This window comes from Mastigoproctus giganteus, chromosome 3 (assembly GCF_048544385.1).
Source record: "Mastigoproctus giganteus isolate SK-2022 chromosome 3, ASM4854438v1, whole genome shotgun sequence".
Taxonomy (NCBI): Eukaryota; Metazoa; Arthropoda; class Arachnida; order Uropygi; family Thelyphonidae; genus Mastigoproctus; species Mastigoproctus giganteus.
Genome location: NC_143577.1, coordinates 193,277,919 through 193,297,968, shown reverse-complemented (window position 1 = coordinate 193,297,968; position 20,050 = coordinate 193,277,919). Strand labels below are relative to the sequence as shown.

At 36.5% G+C, this 20,050-nt stretch overlaps 1 protein-coding gene across 2 annotated transcripts in view; it reads right to left on the bottom strand.

Moving 5' to 3' along the window:
• The window catches only part of Sec10 (Exocyst complex component Sec10), a 225,498-nt gene that overhangs the window by 36,310 nt on the left and 169,138 nt on the right, over positions 1 to 20,050 (bottom strand). The window contains exons 13-14 of one of the 2 annotated variants that reach the window (XM_090369553.1): positions 18,910 to 18,996; positions 9,391 to 9,500 (exon numbers count right to left, since the gene is read on the bottom strand). In XM_090369553.1, the coding sequence (XP_090225679.1) occupies positions 9,452 to 9,500; positions 18,910 to 18,996 (136 nt within the window). In that variant the 3' untranslated portion in view covers positions 9,391 to 9,451. Of the gene's footprint in view, positions 1 to 9,390; positions 9,501 to 18,909; positions 18,997 to 20,050 lie in introns of those variants that run through there. The other variant, XM_090369552.1, reaches the window with a different exon arrangement.

The window sequence follows — 20,050 nt, the reverse complement described above, 5'->3', positions numbered from 1 at the left end:
TAGCGCAATCTATAAAAACGGGTAGTAAACCCTATCTTATTGCATTTGCAGTAAACCCTATCTTATTGCATTTGCAATAATCCCGATAACTGGAATTGTGTGGGTTTTTACGTTATTATGGTGAAATCTGTTCCCCTTCACTGCAATCTTCAATTATATGAAAAACATAAATAAATTTTCAGAATCTTCTCTTCATTCCTTTTTTTTTTTTTTTTTTTTTTTTTTTTTTTTTTTAAGCTTTGTAAACTTGTTACTCCACGCAAATTGTGTTAGTTGCAATCTCACTTGCATGTATTATGTTAATTGCAAATTGTGCATGCCATTAAAAAATGCTTATGCATGGTATCATGAAATTTATAAAGAAAAGAGAAGAGAAGATATTACTTGGAAAGAAACGCCTCTTGAAGCATTTCTGAAGAAGACGACACCTTGTGCAAGAAACCAACGAGTGTGCATTTAGTCGATGATGATGAAGAATAAACATTCTTTAACATTTGTAAGTCATAAATAATTTCTTTAAATTTTAATTTGCTTGATTTTACAGTCTGTTTTCATTTATTTGGATAAATTAATCATTATTTAAACATAAACTAATTAATGCTGATTTCAAAACTGACTTCCATTTGTTTCCACCTCTCAGGTTTCTTCAAAAATAAAGAAAATTTGATTTTTTAAAAATTATTAATTTTGGCAGAATTTGTACACAGACATTATAACAAAATGCTACTTTTACCAGAATTTTATATTTAAATACACGTTGAAAAACACTATTAAAAAGGGCAGTGTGGTAAAAAATCCACTAAACACTCGCCTCTCATTTAAAAAAACTGATCTACGTTGGGTTAAATTTTTTGTTTTTTTGATTTTCTTGTAGTTCCTTCTACTTCAGCATCAGGTAATAGTCAGCCATCATGGTGACATTCCACCTCCCTTGGTGCTTCATCTCCATGTCTTTAATGTCTGGTGAAACTCTCTTCTTCACTAACACTTCCTGGATTTTCTGGGAAGTGTAAAAACTGTAAATTGACACTCATGTTGCAGCCCAACTTCTTCAAGTTTGCCAACAAATTTTCAACTACATTCTCATAGTTTGGATCCTTGTTCCCTAAGAAGTTCTCAACAACAGACCTGAAGCTAATCCATGCCTGTTTTTCTCGTTTATTTATAATTCTCTCAAAATCTCGGCCCCACATCAGTTTGCAAATTTGAGGTCCAACAAAAATACCTTGTTCGGGTAACTGATAGGAATTTAGTACAAAGCTAGTTGAAACAGAGACCTTCCTGAGGTAAAGCTTTCACACACTGTTTCATCAAAAACCAATGCTAGGGGGGAAGGAGGACAGTTTTGGGTCCCAGCAGTTTATGAACTGTGTTCTTTGATCCAGGCAACAAACTGCCCCTCTTTGGCCAGACCTTGACATCCCAGTGCTTACTCCTTGCCTGACTGTCCCACTCACATGCAGAGTTGGGAGGGGGGGGGGGACATTACAATTAACACTATATCCCACTCACAAAAAGCAAGACATTTTTGTGTAACCAGATTGTTGTCCAAGTAACATGCCTATCACTTTAAAGTCAGCACAGACCAACTACCAATATTCTTCAATTTCTCATATGTTTCTTTTAAATGTACAGAGTAAGCTAGTAGAATTGACCCATATTTATTTTCATTGTGGAGTAACACACCTCTTTGATGAGTCTCCACTGTACAGAATTGTAACTAATTCCTAAATAGTTCATTGAGTCATATATATTAATGCAAAAAACCATAGAATCACCCTCAGATAGGTATGGGACTAGTTCTCATTCTATGTGTTTGGTTGGAACCAAGGAGTTGCACAGATTCCTTTGGTAAATTTAAATCTTTTAATTTCTTAATCTCTTTTAATTTCTGAATTTCTTTTTATCTCTTAAATTTAGGTCGCCCAGTTCATGTTGTGAAAACAGTTGAAGGCTGGACCCAGTCTCCAGTCTTCTCTTTAGTTTAGCATTGTAACCTGAAATTAAATTTAATTTAAACAGATGTCAAGCCTCATACAACAGCAGTAAAAGCAAAGAGCTCAAATTAGTGAGAGAGCTGTGGCTTGGGGAGAACTGAAAACTGTGGTTCTATTATGAATGACAACTTCATAAAAACTACTACTTGTTTAATACTTGCAGACCTACCTGGAACGGGATATGAGAGAGCCAAAAGGGATGTCTTTGTGTGTATGTTTGGTTCAAAGGGTATAAGAAAATTAAGCTGAAACAGTATTCTGATGGACATTCAGGAGTGCATGAAGAAGGAGATTGATGGCCTCAAAGGAATTAAAGTGGGATATCCATCACTCTCAGTTGCCCACATCAGTACTAGAGCTTTACACTCATGAATTAGTCAATACAGTGACAATTCCAAAGGCAGAAAATGCTGATCCCACAGGAGGTAGCTGTAACTATTGACTTTGTTGCCAGGAAAACAAAAAATGTAATGCTCAAAAAAGAATAATTGAAATAAAATAAGGGTAGGGTATGTCTGCCAGGAAGAAAAGTTAATGATCTTGTGGAGCATATCCTGTAAGGGGCGATATGTCTGCCAGGGGTGAAAGTTGATGACACTGTTAGGCAGATATCATCTTTTAAGGACACAAAAGGTGATATTGTTGTACATGTTGGCACTAATGACCTTAAGAGAAAGAGATCTGCATATTTACTTAACAAGTACAGATCAATGCTGAAAAAAAGTCGCAAGTTAAGAGTTAAATTTGAAAGTATCTGCAATTCTGCCTAGACATGATAAGGGGGCACATATGATGGGAGTCTTTCCAATCAATTTGGCCCTGGAGAGATTGTGCAAGGCTTGCAGGGTAGAATTTTTTTCAGCGTGGTCTGTGCTTGCTAATGGGAGAGACTGCTTCTACAGGGATGGGATACACTTACATAGAATGGATATTTGCTGATTCTACTGAGGCAGTGTTTAGTGGGTCAGAAAAATGCTACCTTGGGAGGATTCACAGACTGAAAAATTAACAGTATCCACAGGCAGAGGCAGAAGTGATTCTTGTACTGCTTCTAATGTAATGAGCAGCAGCCTAGAGAGCAAGTTGCTGGGGATTTCAAGAGCTGCTGGGAGTCATCATGGAACAAGTAAATACATGGGCTGTGTTAGGGTAACTAAGAGTAAGAACAGGTACTTGTATACTTGCATGTACACCAATGCTAGAAGTATAGTAAATAAAATTGATGAATTTGAAGTGCTGATCAATGCATCAAAGGCAGATATTGTTGGGATATCAGAGACATGGTGTCACACAGATATGACTCTGATGACTACAATGAACAGTTGTACAGAAAAATAGAGTGGGCCAGTAAATCAGAATGTCTTGTAATGGGGGATTTTAACTTTCCAGATATTGAGTGGAACTTGTGGATTGGTCACTCGCACGCTAGCAAAACTTTTGTGGATTTATTGGAGGATTGTTTTCTACACAACATGTTCGAGGGGCAACTAGAGGGAGTAATACTCTTGATCTGATTATCAGCAGTGATTATTCAGGCATTAGGAATTTGCAGATAAAGGAACCACTAGTTTGTTTGTTTGTTGTTTGGTTTTTAGGAGCATTAGCAACTAAGGCCATATTGCTCCGGGAATATGCGGTGGTCATTCCCTGACTTTTCCCTGACTCCATATTTGGTGGTGACGGGCTTGAACCCTGATCTAATCAAGAAGCATGTGCTACGCACTGCTGCTCCTTCCCACCTGGCTATGGAGGCGCAGGAACCACTAGGTGACAGTGATCACAGTGTACTGATGTGAGATTTACTTAAAGATGTAACTATCATCAAGGATAAAGGGAAGGGTTTTTTTCTTCCATAAAGGTAGTCACCTTTACCTTGAACAGTGGTCTCGGACAATTTTTAAATTCTATACAGTAATATCAACTGATGATGTTACCAATGGTGAACTCTAAATGGGAAGTCTTCGGGGACTTAATCTTGGAGGCTATTAGGCTTTTCATACCAACTAAGAAATACTGTTCAAGGTTCAGGCCTAAATGGATGTCAGATGAATTAATGAGGCTCATGACAGAGAACAAAAATGCACGAGATGCAAATAAATTATCAGGCAACACAGAAGCCTACGGCAGATATAAGCTGGTCGATAATCAAGTCACAAAGGAGGTTAGGCAGGCAAAGGCAGATTACGAGAAATCTTTAGCAAAGGATGCAAAGAAAAACAACAAAGAGTTCTGTATAAACTCCAGAAGGAAGGGGATGAATCAGATTGTTCCACTTAACATAGATGGTTTGACTATTGACAATGCTGCTCAAGCAGCTGATAAACTGAATGAGTATTCTGCATCTACATTCATGCATGACAAGTTATTCAAGGAGGGGAATGCCAGAAGTTTACCAAACTCTAACAGGGAGCTAAGTGATTTTGTAATAACTGGAGGAGAAATTGTTAAACATAAAAAAGTCACCTGGGGTGGATGGAATCTATCCAGTTATATTGAAGGAGGGAGCAAAGGAAGTTAGCAAACCCTTAGCCACAATTATGAGAGCATCATTAGATTCAGAGGAGGTCCCCATGGACTGAAGATGTGCAAATGTATCCCCAATTCACAAAAGGGGTTCAAAGGATGACACAAAAAATTATAGCCCTGTTAGTTTAACTTCTGTTGCGGGGAAAATAAAAGTCACTGGTTAAAGAGGTGATACAGGATCACCTAGATAAGACTGCAGTAATAGTTCAGACACAGCATAGGTTTGTTAAGGGGAAGTCTTGTCTGACCAATTTGATTGGATACGACGATGTGGTCACAAAGGAACCGTACACAAAAAATAATTTTCATATCATATACTTGGATTTCAGGAAAGATTTGATACCGTTGTACATGGAAGACTGCTGTATAAATTGGAGCGGTATGACATTAAAGGCAATTTGATGCAATGGATAAAGGGATGGTTGAGTGGGAGACAGCAGAGAGTGGTAATAAATGATGAACTGAATGAGACACTGCTCTACATGGACTAATGTTATTAGTGGATTCCTCCAGGATTTGGTGATGGGCCCATTGTTATTTTGTGTATTTATCAATGATATTGATGAAGATATATCAGACAATGTTCAAGTTTGCAGATGATACAAAGGTTGTTAATGACACTAAAGACAGTATGCTACTCAACAGGATCTAGAAAAGTTAGGCAGATGGGCTGAGATCTGTTGTTGTTGTTGTTTGGTTTTTAGGAGCATTAGCAAATAAGGCCATATTGTTCCGGGGATATGCGGTGGTCATTCCTTGACCTTTCCACATCCTCCGTTTTTGGTGGTTATGGAGACTGAGATCTGAAGTTTTAACATTGACAAATGCAAAGTACTGCATATGGGTAGCAGTAACCCAAGAGAAACATACCAACAGTGTGATACTATGCTCAGGGAGAAGGAGAATGAAAAAGACCTGTGGGTAATTGTGCAGTCAGATATGAAGTTCTCTGAGCAGTGCAGATGGGCTGCCAGAGCAGGCCATGTACTTTTGTCAATGATATATAGGAATTTCACTAGCAGAGACAAGGAGGTGATTATCTCTTTGTATAAGGCAATGGTCAGGCCACATCTTGAGTACTGCATATAGGTCTGAAGACCTCATTTTAAGTAGGATATAGAGTTGCTAGGACGAGTACAGAGAAGGGCAACAAGATTGCTGAGAGGAACAAAGGAGTGCGCTTACGAAGAAAGGCTTAAGTTCTGCAAGTTGCAGCATCTGGGGACTTGGCAACTGCAAGGTGATCTGATTGAGGTGTATAAGGCCTTGAATGGTTTGAGCAGGCTCAATTCTGATGGGATCCTTCCGCTTGCTCAGGCTAAGAACCCGATGGGGCATAGATTCAAACTGAGGAAAGACAGTTGTAGAATAGATGTGCAGAAGTTTCCCTTTAGCCAGTGGGTAGTTGATTGCTGGAACAGACTTCCAGATCTGTTGCTGTGGAAGTTGATAGCCATTCTGCCCATCCGGTCAAAATGGGATGGTTTTTTTTTTTTTTTTTTTGGCTGATGCTCTATAAGCTCGATTTCTTTCATATGCCTCAACTAATGCTAAGGGCACAAAAGGTGATACCGTTGTAGATGTTGGCACTATAAATATTAAAAACTGGAGATATAAGGATTTACTTAAAGAGTATAGTGCAATGTTGAGAAAAAGTTGTAAGTTAGGATTAAATTTGGAAGTATCTACAATTCTGCCCAGGAAAGAAAGGATGGCGAGAGCCTTGTCAATCAATCTGGTCCTGGAAAGACTGTGCAGGGTTAATGGGGTAAAAATTTTTCTCAACATGTTCTGTGCTTCTTAAAAGAGAGACTTTTTACATGAATGGGATACAATTAAATAGAAGAGGTGAAGAATGTTTGCTGATGCTATCAAGGCAGTGTTAAGTGGGTCAGAAAATTGCTAGCTTTGGGGTGGGGAAAGGCACAGACTAATAGTTTTACAGCAGCTGTAGGCAGATGTGAAACTGTTTCTTGTGCCTTCTATTGAGACACACACACAGCAGCCAGGAAAAGGTGTGGAGAATTACAAAGCCTGCCGATGGCCCTCATGGGGCAAGCAATTAAATGGAAGCAAAAACAGGTACACATATAATTGCTCATACAATAATGCTAGGATTATAGTTAATAAATTTGAAGTAATGGTTAGGTCATCAAATGAGGACACTGTAGGGATAATAAAAACATCATGCCACAAAGACATAGGGGAATGCAGAATTTGAATATGGAGATTACATTCATAGAAAGGACATACCAGACAGAAGGGGAGTAGGAGTTAAGAAGCACAGGGAGACTAAGGCAATGCACAAAGTTGACACAGGTTGATGGTGGACTGTTGAGTCAGTTTGGTGTGACATAAGCAGTGGAAAAATAAAAAATAAGGGCAGGAGTATGTTATAGGACAAATGACAGTGATGAGTATAATGAATGAAGAGATACACAGACATATAGAGCCCACCAAAAAATCAGAATGTCCTATAATGGGGAACTTTAACTTTCCAGATATTGAATGGAACTTGTGGGCTGGTTACTCACACATTAGGAGAATCTTTCTGGATTTAGGTGACTGCTTTCTACATCAGTAAGTTAGAGAGGCAACAAGGGACAGCAATAAACCGTGTTTCTGATTATTAATAATGATTTTTTATGCATTAAGAACCTGTAGACAGAAAAACCACTAGGTGGCAGGGATCAAAGTGCATTGTGGAATTTACATATATATATATATATATAACTACTGTCAATTTAAAATTACTTACTTTTACTTTGATCCCAACTCCCTTTATGAATAAGGGAGACATTTGCACATCTCAAATCAATAGGGACTTCCCTTGAGTGCAAGGATGGGCTCATTAGCATTAGTAGGGCCATATGATGCAAGAAAGCAAGCTTATACATCATCATCCAAAAAAAAAAAAAAAAAAAAAAACACACACACACCCTTCCTATTTCACCATTCACTTCAAATATTTGTCCAGTTCTGCCTTGAACTTATTTAAGTTACTGATCTCCACTACAACAGCTGGAAGTTTGTTCCAACTATCAATCACCCCATTGGCTAAAGGCGAATTTCTGCACATCTATTCTACAATTGTCTTTCCTCAATTTGAATTTATGTCCAAAGAGGAAGAAGCTTGCTCAATCCATTACACCTTAAATATATCATGTTGGAGGTGCCTAGTCTCCAGAATGTGCAATTTGCAGAACTTAAATGGAACCCTTTGTTCCACTCACCAATCTCATTGCCCTTCTCTGTACTCATTCCAACAGCTCTACATCTTTCCTAAAATATCCCTACAGACCTGTATACAGTACTCAAGTTAGTGCCTGACCATTGCCTTATACAAGGGGACAATCACCTCCTTATTCCTGCTAGCAAAATTTCTGTATATTATTGACAAGACCCATGAGCTACTCTTGCAGCCTTTTTTGCACTACTCAGAAAACTTCATATCTGACTGCACAATTACCCCCAGGTCCTTTTCATTCTCCACTACCCTGAGTGTAGTACCACCCAGTTGATACGTTACTCTGGGGTTACTGCTACCTATATGCAGTACTTTATATTTGTCAATGTTAAACTTCAGTTGCCACCTCTCAGCCCATCTACTCAACTTTTCCAGATCCTGTTGCAGTAGCGTACTATCATTACTGTCATTAACAACCCTGCCAATCTTCGTATCATCTGCAAACTTAGACATTAAGCCCAATACACTTTCACGATATCACTGATAAATACAGAAAACAACAATGGGCCCAACACCAAACCCTGTTGGACTCCACTAATAACATTAGTCCACGAAGAGCAGTGTCCATTGATAACCACTCAGCCTTCTCCCACTCAACCATCCTTTTATCCATTGTAGCAACTTACTCTTAATACCATTCTGCTCCAATTTGTGCAGTAGTCTTCCATGTGCCACAGTATCAAAAGCTTTCCTAAAATCCAAGTATATGATATCAAAATTATTCTTTGCATCCAGTTCCTTTGTGACCACATTGCCAATCAAATTGGTCAAAGACTTCCCCTTAACAAATCCATGCTGTGTCTGAACTATAACTGCAGTCTTGTCTAGATGATCCTGCATCACGTCCTTAACCAGTGATTCCATTATTTTTCCTGGAACAGAAGTTAGGCTAACAGGTCTGTAATTACTCGTGTCCCCCTTTGATCCCCCTTTGTGAACTGGGGACACATTTACACATTTCCAGTCCATGGAGACCTCCCACGGGTCCAAGGAAGCTTTCATAATTATGGCTAAGGGTTTGCTTACTTCCTTTGCTGCCTCCTTTAATACAACTGGATAGATCCCATCCACCCTGGGTGACTTTTTTATGTTTAACTTCAACAATTTCTTGTCTACTTTGCTCTCAGTTATTACAAAATCACTTAGCTCCTTATTAGAGTCTGATAAACTTCTGGCATTCCTCTCCTTGAATAACATGTCACGTGTGAATGTAGATGCAAAATACTCATTCAGTTTATCAGCTATCTGAGCATGAACATCAATAGTCAAACCATCTATGTTAAGTGGACCAATCTGATTCATCCCTTTCCTTCTAGAGTTTACATAAGTAAAGAACTCTCTGCTGTTTTTCTTTGCATCCTTTGCCAAAGATTTCTCGTAATCTGCCTTTGCCTACCTAACCTCCTTTGTGACTTGATTACAGACTAGCTTATCTCTGCCATAGGCTTCTGTGTCACCTGATAATTTATATGCATCCCATGCATTTTTCTTCTCTGCCATGGGCCGTATTAGCTAAATATATAAATATTTAGCTTAAATATTTATATATTTATAAATATAGCTAAAGGTTTACTTACCTCTTTTGCTGCTTTTAAAAAGTTTTTAAGTCTTATCAGCAGGGCCAACTGCAAATTCTAAATGGGAAGCATTTGAAGAAATAATTGTAAAAGATGCCAGCCAACTAAGGGATACTCTCTTCAAGGTTTAGACCTAAATGGATGACAGATGAACTAATGAAAGAGAACAAAAATACATTGGATGATTAAAATTATCAGGTAAAAATTATAGTGAGTACAAAATAGTTTGCAAATTAGTCATAAAAATGACTCAGTTGCAAAATATTAAATGGTTATGCAGTCTAAGACAGATCTAAGTCTGACTAGAAATGCAAAAAAAAAAAAAAAAAAAAAGGTCACAGAGTTCTCTATTTATGTTAACAATAGAAGGAAAGGAATAAATCACAACTGCTCTGCTAGATATCAATGGAATTGGCTTAACTATCAGTGATCCTGATAGTTCTGGCTGCTGACAAACTGAATAAATATTTTGTATCTTAATACATGGGAGCTAAATGATTTTGTGATAACTGAGGGGGAAAATGGAAGAGAAATAAGGCACCTGGAGCTAATGGAATCTATCCAATTATATCAAAATTAGCAGCAAAAAAGGTAAATAAACCTTTAGCCATATTTACAAGCACATCTTTATATTCAAGAAAAGTTCCTCCTATGGATTTGGAGATGTATAAATTACACATTACCTTGCTCAGGTAATGTGTAACTGGAGCTTCCACATCCAACTCAATCCAAACAAATGAAAAGTAAGTAATTATATTAATAGTAGTAGAAATTATGCCAAGAAGTAAGCTTATACAGAATCAGCAAAAAAAAAAAAAAAAGCACCCACCTCATCTGTCCATCCTTTCTAATGATATGTCCAATTCTTCCTTAAAGTTATTCAGGCTACCCACTTCCAAAACACCAGATGGTGTTTTGTTCCAACAATCAATTATTCTCTGGCTTAAAGAAAATTTTACACATCTATCCTGTAGCCATCCTTTTTTCAATTTAAGTTTATGTCTCATTATGCATATTGTCTGAAAAAGAGTCAGAATGCAATCATCAAGTTTACTCAATCCATTCATTTAAAGAATTAAACACTTCAATCAAGTCTCCCCACAAATGCCTAGTGTCCAGGTGTTTTTGTGGTAAGAATATCCCCCTTCTGTTCTTGAGTAACCTGATTGCTCTTCTCGCAACATTTGTTCCAAGACATCAAATCTTTCTTAAAATGAGGCTTCCAGTCCTATCCAAGATTTGGCCCAACCACTGCCTTCACTAATTTCACTCATCAAGAATGATTTAGAGAGGTGATACTGGTCTGTATATAAATGAGGGATCACCAATTTCTGTTTTAAATACAATGCAGATGTCAGAAACAACTTTAATAACCGCATCATAAATGAAGCACATTATAGCCAAAAATATTGTATCGAATTTTCTCCAGTTTTTTTTTTTAACATAAATATACTTTACTTAGTATATAAATACTTTTATATTTACTTTTTTTTTTTTTTTTTGATTTGGTAGTTGTTGGCACATCGGCTTCTGTGGCCATATTGCACCTCCCAAGGTTTTTTGCAGTACTTTGATCCAAGCCCGAGGCGGGAATCGAACCCGCGACCTTTGGGTTGCCGGGCAGGTACTTTACCCACTCGGCTAGCCCGGTCGGCTTTATATTTACTAATATTTTATGAGTATATATACTAAAATACCATATATTAAAGGTTATATCATTCCATTTACATTCTACTAATACATAATGGTGTCAGGGACTTACATTTTATGCATCCATTCTGAAATAGTCATATAATTTAGTTTGCCTGAACTGATGACAGTTTTTTCAGTACAAAATTCTAAATAGTGGTCAGATGCAATAAATGATGTTCACTACCACTCTGACATTTTAACCATGCCATCACTTCATTAATGTTTTTTTAAACACTTTCGTTTCTGATGCTTTCCCTTATACAAATCTTCCACATTATGTTCTGAGCCACACCTAATGTCATTGGTCTTCTGTTTGTTTATTCCCACTGTTCACAGAGGCTGCGATTCCTTCCTTGCTTAGGTAATGCGTAACTAGAGCTTCTGCATCCACCTCATCCAAGCAATCAGTTCATTTGCTCCAAAACTGCACACCAGTTACGTTACAAGTAGCTTTTGTTTCATGTTCTGAAAATGCTGCTAATTGAAGATTAATAGTGATCTTGTCTTTTAAAATATATATATATAAATTTCTGAGTTCACAACACCAGCAAGTAGCTCACCACAACAGTAGGCTTTGAAGGCTCGAATAATACTCTGTTCCGTGAGCTGAATTAGTGCAGTTGTATTTCTTGGGAGAAACAACTCTGATCTTGTTTTATCTTTCGATTTCAGGCCATCGGCCGAAGGATAAGCTGGGCAGTGATCCAACACTAACAGAGTCTTTTCTTTTAAAGTTTTTTGGAAAGAAAGCAAGCAGCATCTCATGAATGGTACAAACTCACTTTCAAACCATGAAGCAATAATCACTCGTCATCCATCCAAGAGCTGAAGTATTTTTATAAATCACACAAGTAGAGATTTCACGTTGGCATGCTTAAAACACCAGGGACTTCAGCTTTTATTGACACACAATGGCTTTAACGTGATTTCCAGTCTTTTTTGTGAACATAATAATTTTCTCTTTTTTAGTTTTCAGCCTGCTAAACTGGGCTTTCCCGTCACAAGCCTTCCACCTCCAAATTCAACCTTAAGAAGCTTTAAAGGTATCATCACTCCACCAAATAGCTTATTAAATTTAAGTGCTTCTGCTTTCAAAATTACCCCCTTTATTGATACTCCTTCACTACACTTCTGTAGAAACCACTTGTATAAGGATTGGTCCACATCACTATTTTCACAAAGTCTAGTTTTCTTTTGTTGGATGCTTATTTCATCTTTTCTCTACAGGGTATACGATTGAACACAATTTTTCTTCCTCTTTCATCCAACTGCATATCATTCCGTCTGAACTTCCACACTCACGAAATATACTGCATTTTGTTTCACCACTCTTAACTCTTTCAATAATCTTTAACTTTTCTTCAATTGTATAATTTTTTCTTTTGGTGACCCTTACTTCAGTCCTACTAATTTTTCCATGTATTCATTTCTGATGTCCTAGAATTTACTGTGTTTTGAGAAAACTAAATCAAAACCAAACTGTCTAGTCTATTATAGTGCTGAATTGATTTCTCCATAAATCACTTGTCAGTTTGTATATATTTTTGTCTAGTTTAGCCCTTAACAGTTTTGCTCTCCTAAGTGAAACTTCTGGTTGAAGAAAGATATCATGTGCTGTTTTGAAAAAATTTACTTTGTAACTAATGTACGAACTTAACAAAAAACAGCCATATTCTACTCCAGAAGTAGCTGTTTGTAATTAGCATTACACTGATATAATCTTTTATTGCATATTTAGCTGAGGGCAGAAACGGTTTCTATAGTAATTAGTCTCTGATGAGTCCTGTTATTTACAAAATTACTCTGCAACTCAATACTGAATATATTGATGCAAATATACAGCCAATTTTTAGCTAATTTCCCCTCTTGGAAATAAAATAGTAGAATGTACAGTAGATACAAGTATATACAGAATTCACTTTTTCCAGTTTCTAATATGAACTTGTTAGTTCATTGAACACTACTTTTTTTTTCATAATTTGATTTGTGGACATGATCATACCTGCAGTATGAAGAGGTGTGTTATATCAAGGTTGCACTGTAATTAATGAGTTAGCATTAGTAGAGGCATATGATGCAAGAAAGCAAGCTTATGCAGCATCAGCCAAAAAAAAAAAAAAAAAACTTCCACTTCACCCCTCCATCCGTTCAAAATACCTGTCCAGTTGAGCCTTAAATTTATTTAGGCTATCAACTGCCACAACAAGGGATGGAAGTCTGTTCCCCCAACCAACTACCCGCTGTATAAAGGCAAATTTCCGCACATCTATCCTACATCTGTCTTTCTTCAATTTGAATTTATGCCCTCTCAGGTGATTATTCTGAGCAAGAGGCAGTATCCCATCTCAGCACTGAGCATGCTGAAACCATTCAAGGCTTTGTACACCTCTATCAGATAACCTCGCCGGTGCCTAGTCTCCAGACACTGTAATTTGCAAAACTTAAGCCTTTCTTCGTAAGAGCAACCCTTTGTTCTGTTCACTAACCTTGTTGCCCTTCTCTGTACTCATTCCAACAGCTCTACATCCTTTTAAAATGAGGCCTCCACACCTGTATACAGTACTCAAGATGTGGTCTGACCATTGCCTTATATAAGGGAATAATCACCTCCTTATTCCTGCTAGAAAAGTTCCTATATATCATTGATAAGACACCATGAGCTACTCTTGCAGCCCGTCTGCACTGCTCCGAGAACTTCATATCTGCCTGCACAACCACCCCCAGGTCCTTTTCCTTCTCTACCACTGTCAGTGTAGTACCACAGAGTTGATATGTTGCTCTGGGGTTGCATTTGTCAATATTAAACTTCATTTGCACCTCAGCCCATCTGCTCAACTTTTCCAGATCCTGTTGCAACAGCATAGCATCAGTAGCATCCTTAACAACCCTGCCAACCTTTGTATCGTCTGCAAACTTGGACATTAAGCTTGATATACCATCATCAATATTATTTATAAATACAGAAAACAACAATGGACCCAACACTGAACCCTGAGGGACTCCACTAATAACATTAGTCCACAATGAGCAGTGTCCATTAATTACGACTCTGTCTTCTGCCACTTAACCATCCCTTTATTCATAGGAACAATTTGCCACCAATGCCACACTGCTCCAATTTGTGCAACAGTCTTCCATGTGCAACAGTATCAAAAGCCTTTCTAAGATCCAAATATATAATATCAAAGTTATTCCCTGCATCCAATTCTTTTGTGACTACATCATAGTATCCAAGCAAATTGGTCAGGCAAGACCTTCCCCCTTAACAAAACCATGCTGTGTCTGAGCTATAACTGAATTGTTGTCAAGATGATCCTGCAGTGCTTCTTTAATCAGTTCTTCCATTAATTTTCCTGGAACAGAAGTTAAACTCACAGGTCTATAATTACCTGTGTCAGCCTTTTATCCTCCATTGTGAATTGGGGTTACATTTGCACATCTCCAGTCTGTGGGTACCTCCCTTGAGTCCAAGGAAGCTCTCATAATTATGGCTAACGGATTGCTTACTTCCTTTGCTGCTTCCTTTAATATAACTGGATAGATTCCCATCCACCCCAGGTGCCTTTCTTGTATTTATCTTCAACAATTTCTCCTCCACTTTACTCTCAATTATTACAAGATCATCTAGCTCACTGCCAGTGTTTACCTCATCTATGGCATTCCCTTTCCTGAATAACTCCTCATGTGTGAATGTAGATGCAAAATATTGATTTAGTTTGTTAGCTACCTGAGCAGGATCATGAACAGTTGAACCATCAATATCAAGTGGACCAATCTGACTCATCCCCTTCCTTCTAGAGTTTACATAAGTAAAGAATTCCTTGCTATTTTTCTTTGCATCCATTGCCAAAGATTTCTCGTAATCTGCCTTCGCCTGCCTAACCTCCTTTGTAACTTGGTTACAGATCAACTTATATCTATCATAGGCTTCTGCGTCACATGTTAATTTTTATGTATCCCATGCATTTTTCTTCTCTGCTGTGTCAAGAGTATTGCTCCCTCTAGTTGCCTCCCAAACATGCTGATTTAGAAAACAATCATCCAATAAATCCACAAAAGACTTGCTAATGTGTGAGTGACCAACCCACAAATTCCAGTCAATATCTGGGAAATTAAAATCCCCCATTATAAGACTCTCTGATTTACTGGCCCACTCTTATTTCTCTGTACAGTTTCTTATTATACTCATCAGAGTCATTAGACCTATAGCACACTCCTACTCTCAATTTATCTCCTAATGCTTATGTTACACCAAACTGACTCGACACTGCACTGTCCAGCGATGTCAACTGGCTTCACTTCCTTGGATTTTATGTGTTTCTTAACTAATAGCATAACCCCTCCTCCCTTCCTATCCTGTCTATCCTTTCTGTAGACGTTGTACTCCCCAAACTGTTTACAAAATGTTACAAAATGTTTTTTTTTTTTTTTTTTTTTCATGAATTTAATTTTTATATTGGAGTTTACATTTATTAGGCATATCTTCTATAAATTAGGAGTTCTTAACCAGGAGGGCTTACCTCCCTAGGAGTGGTGAGAAGGCTTCCCAAACACACTTTTTCCCTCCTTTTCAAGTTGTAATGGGCAGAATGTAACTTTAAATAATAAGATCTTTTCAAATTTGAATTTTATGACTATATTTTAATTTATAAATTTTAAATTAGAATAAAAGAGGGTGTGATATAGCAAAACTGGAAGGGAGGTAACTGAATAATAAAAGTTAAGGACCCCTGCAATAAATTAATACTTGCATTATAATATGGCACAACTCAACATTCGTCATAAAATAACAGAATAAAATAAAACAGTAACATACTATTTTCTGACCATGTATTTAATTTCCAAATTTTGCAGCTAAAATAATGTAGGTGAGGGTGAGAGAGCAAAATTGAAAGAGACGGTGACTGTGCAAAAAAGGTTAAGAACCCTGCTTAATATATAAGAACCCCTGTTATAAATTAATAATAATTAAAATAATACAACACGTAACAAAATAATCATAAAATAATATATATTTTTTTATTTATATAATTTTAACAATGACTATTGTAGGTATTGAAGATTAAGTTAGCTTATTCATTTTGTTCTATTTTACTGGATTGTGACTCTGCATGGCATTTTGAAATAGAGAATAAAATAAAATAGCAACACACTATAGTATGTTACTATTGTATGCATTAAAAAATAATATCGTTGGGCAGTTCTATCCTTTTGAAAATGCCATATTTATCCGAGGTAAGAGGAGAAGGGTTATAAGTTCAGTCTTTTACTGTATTCACTGCAGCAAATAGCTTATGATTATTCTTATTATTCCCACCTGCAGCACCTACTATTTTGAGGTTGCTTTATTATCTTTCATGAGCATGAAAGGCTCCTTTATTTTGAACTGCCAGAAAGTAAATTATTTTGAATATTAAAAATGGTTTAAATGTCAAGACTATAAAAAAAAAAAATCTTTGAATTAGTAATTTGTATAACTTATTTAATATATTTTAAAACAAGTCAAATGGATAATGGATGGCCAAATGGTTTGTACATCTGTACTTAACTGTTGACAGAAGATGGAGGGAAGGGGGAGAGAGGGAGAGACATTCATACTACAGGTACTGTAATAACAGCAGTGTAGAAACATCAGCTAAACTTGTACAGTTACTTCAATCCCCCATACGAACAGCGAAATCATCCATTGTACACAAACAATATGAACATTTCACATAGCTTGCTTATGACTGACATCAGGAGTCATTCAGTCACAGTTACATTCATCAGTCCTCAAAAAATCTGAAAATTAACTGCCAAAAAGAAGCTGACAAAAACAGGAACATATTAGGACACGGAGCATCAGGGCATGCAGTACACTTCAAAATCATCACCAAGGCCCATAAAGTTTCATTTACAGAAGTCTAGAATCAAGATGATGCTGATCATGTGTTCTTACAAACAGGATGTGATTCACAAGGAATTTGTACCTGAAGGGGAGAGAGTCAATGCCGCATTATATGTGCAGGTGATTTAGAGACTGCAATGCTGCACTATGTAGAGGTGCTTTGAAACACATTTCCCTGTTGAAGCTGCAATTTTGAAAGAAAGGCAGCTTGTTCTTGTTGCATGACAATGCTCCTACCCATTCCAACAGTTGTTGTGAAGACATTTTGAAGAAACGTCGCATTGTACAGATCAACAACCTACCCTATTCTACTGATCTAATATTGGACTTCTTCCTCTTTCCCAAAGCGAAAACTGCCCTCAAAGGGAAGAGGTTTCAGGATGTTAAAGGCAAAGAAAACCATGCCATGTTTCACAATTTTAGGATGTTGGGATGCCTTCGCTGACTTTTTTCAGAAACTTTTAGAATGGCGTAATAAATGCATTCAATCAGGTGGTGATTATTTTGAATAAAAATAAAACTATTTTTGAGTTCCTTCACTCTTTGTTTTTTTAATTGCACCAGTCCAAGAACTTTATTGTCACAATCCCACAGATATGTATAACCAACATAATACAAATATAAACAGATAGCAATTCCTTGCTAATATACCATAATATGGTTATGTTTGAATATAAATTTTAATTTTATTGAATTTTTTTAAATTTATGTTTTTATTTTTTTTTTTATCTCTGTTTAAGACTCAATAAAAATTCAGAACTAAAGCCTCAGACTACAGAAAATTTACGGACACATAAGTTAGTGCAAATGCATCTTGTACATACATAATAAGTTAACCAAAGTTAATTATAATGTCATCATTTCATTACATCTCATATTGTGAGATGTAATGAAATGATGTAATGAATGCCTTCACAATGGGTTGCCTCACCAGTTATACTTCGAATAAGTAACACTTCCCCAATAGATAAGACTACTGTTACTTATTCTCCATGGATATCATGAAGGCATTCACAATATGAAATGAAATGATGCCTGATCCATTATAATTAACTTCAGTTAACTTATTATGTAGGTACATGATGCATTTGAACTAATTATATGTCTGTAGGTTTTTCATAGTCTGGAGGCTTTTAGCCCTGAATTTTTATCAAGTCTTGAACTACTAAACACCATTTGGCAACTCTCATATTGTGGAGTTATTTTCACAACTGGGCTGTCAGCCATTATACCACTGGGTACCTACCCATCCACCAAAGAAGGGCCAAATAGCCCTGAAACGGGAGCTTGATGATATCTGGAGTTTCCAAGAATAGGTAACAACAGCCTTCTCCACTGGGGAAACGTTTCCTATTCGAGGAGTTTGAGTTTTTGAGTGGTGTGAGTTGAAGGAGTTACTGTCCCTTCTACATATTTCTTTTCCTCTTCCACTCCTACTATTACTTTCCCTCTACCTTTTTGCTTTTCTAAGTCTAATAGGGACAACTGGATAGTAAAGTTATTATCCCACACAAATACAAAATAGCCTTGAAACAGCTTCTGGGTGGCGGCATCCACTGAGAATGAGTAAAAATATTGGAGAAGCATTAATAATTCAAAGTATAACCAGTGAGGCAATCTGTTGTGAAGGTATTCACAATATGAGATGTAATGAAACAATGTCATTATAATTACTTCGGTAAATTTGCTACATACAGACATACAGACATGATGCATTTGCACTAACATATACGTTTTCACATACGTTTAAAAAATATATATATATATATATATATATCAAATTCTGCATTAAGTGTATTTGAGAACTTGTTAAGATATGCTTGTTATGAAAAACTTCTGATCAAGAACTGATTATGATTTAGATTTCTCTACAATTCTCAAAATTTTTTTGCTAATTTATAAATATTTTCTCTTGATTTTGTTTCTGTGCATCTGGGTTTAGACTATTTTTTGTAGCCATAAGCAAAAATAAAAATAAATTACCTTTCTAATCCATTATGTAATCTTAGTTCTAACTGTTCCATGATGTGTTTTTTCTTCTGTAGGCAATCTCCATGTGCAGGAGTTGAACTAGAGAATGGAAAAAGTGCAGAATAAAAAAAAAAAAAAAAAAAACATTATGCAATACTTTTAAAACATTTTTCTTATACACTGTGCTTCTTGAATGATCTTTTATATAAACATATATTATTCTTAGCTACATTGTAATTTGGCAGACTGAAATTGAGCTGGTTTAGACATTCATGTATCAGGCTGATGATTGTCTGTCATAAAGTACCTTCAAGTACACTATGACAGACAATCCCATCTGATATTTCCATCATATCTACATGGATTTGATTCTCACAAAGTCCTTTAAAAAAAAAAAAGAAGAAAAAAAAAGTATTTCATTACTGCACAGCTCTCTTCTTTTGTATGCCATGATTTTTTTAAATCAAAACAAAACAAAAAAACCAAAAATTTAAGATACAGGCTGGCCTCAATTAACGCGATTAATTCATCCCGCGAGTGCATTGCACAAAATGGAAACGCATTAATCGAATATAATAATCAATATGAAAAATTATAATTCATCCTTGACCTTCAGGAATGTCCATAAAGAATTTTAAAAATACCTTTTAAATAACCTAATAACCTTTTAACAGTAGACCGTGTAAAAGATAATGAAAATAATTATGGAATTAAAATGTTTATTGCATAAAACAGCAGTTCCCAAACTGTGCACCGTGGAATATTTAAAATTTTAGGGAAACAGCAATACTTGACATGTCAGACACCGCGTGAACTACTGGTAGTTGGAGGTAGTCACAGTTTCATTACTTATTAAGTTGTTTGGACCTAATTACTTAATAAACGGAACTGTTAGGTATTTCTTTTGGCCTAGGGGTGCGGCGAAAAAAAATTACTGAGACACTAAGGGCGCCACGAACCGAGAAAGTTTGGGACCCTCTGGCATAAATACACAAAGAAGAAACTATTTGTTACGAAAATATTTGAACAGAGTTGTTTGAACATGTGTTGGCTTTCTTTTTTTTATCAATCAATTTCTGATAGCCGACTACAATCTTCTCTAGGCCCTGGCGAAATAAATATTGCAAAGAACCTCAAACCTTTTGTTTGAGTT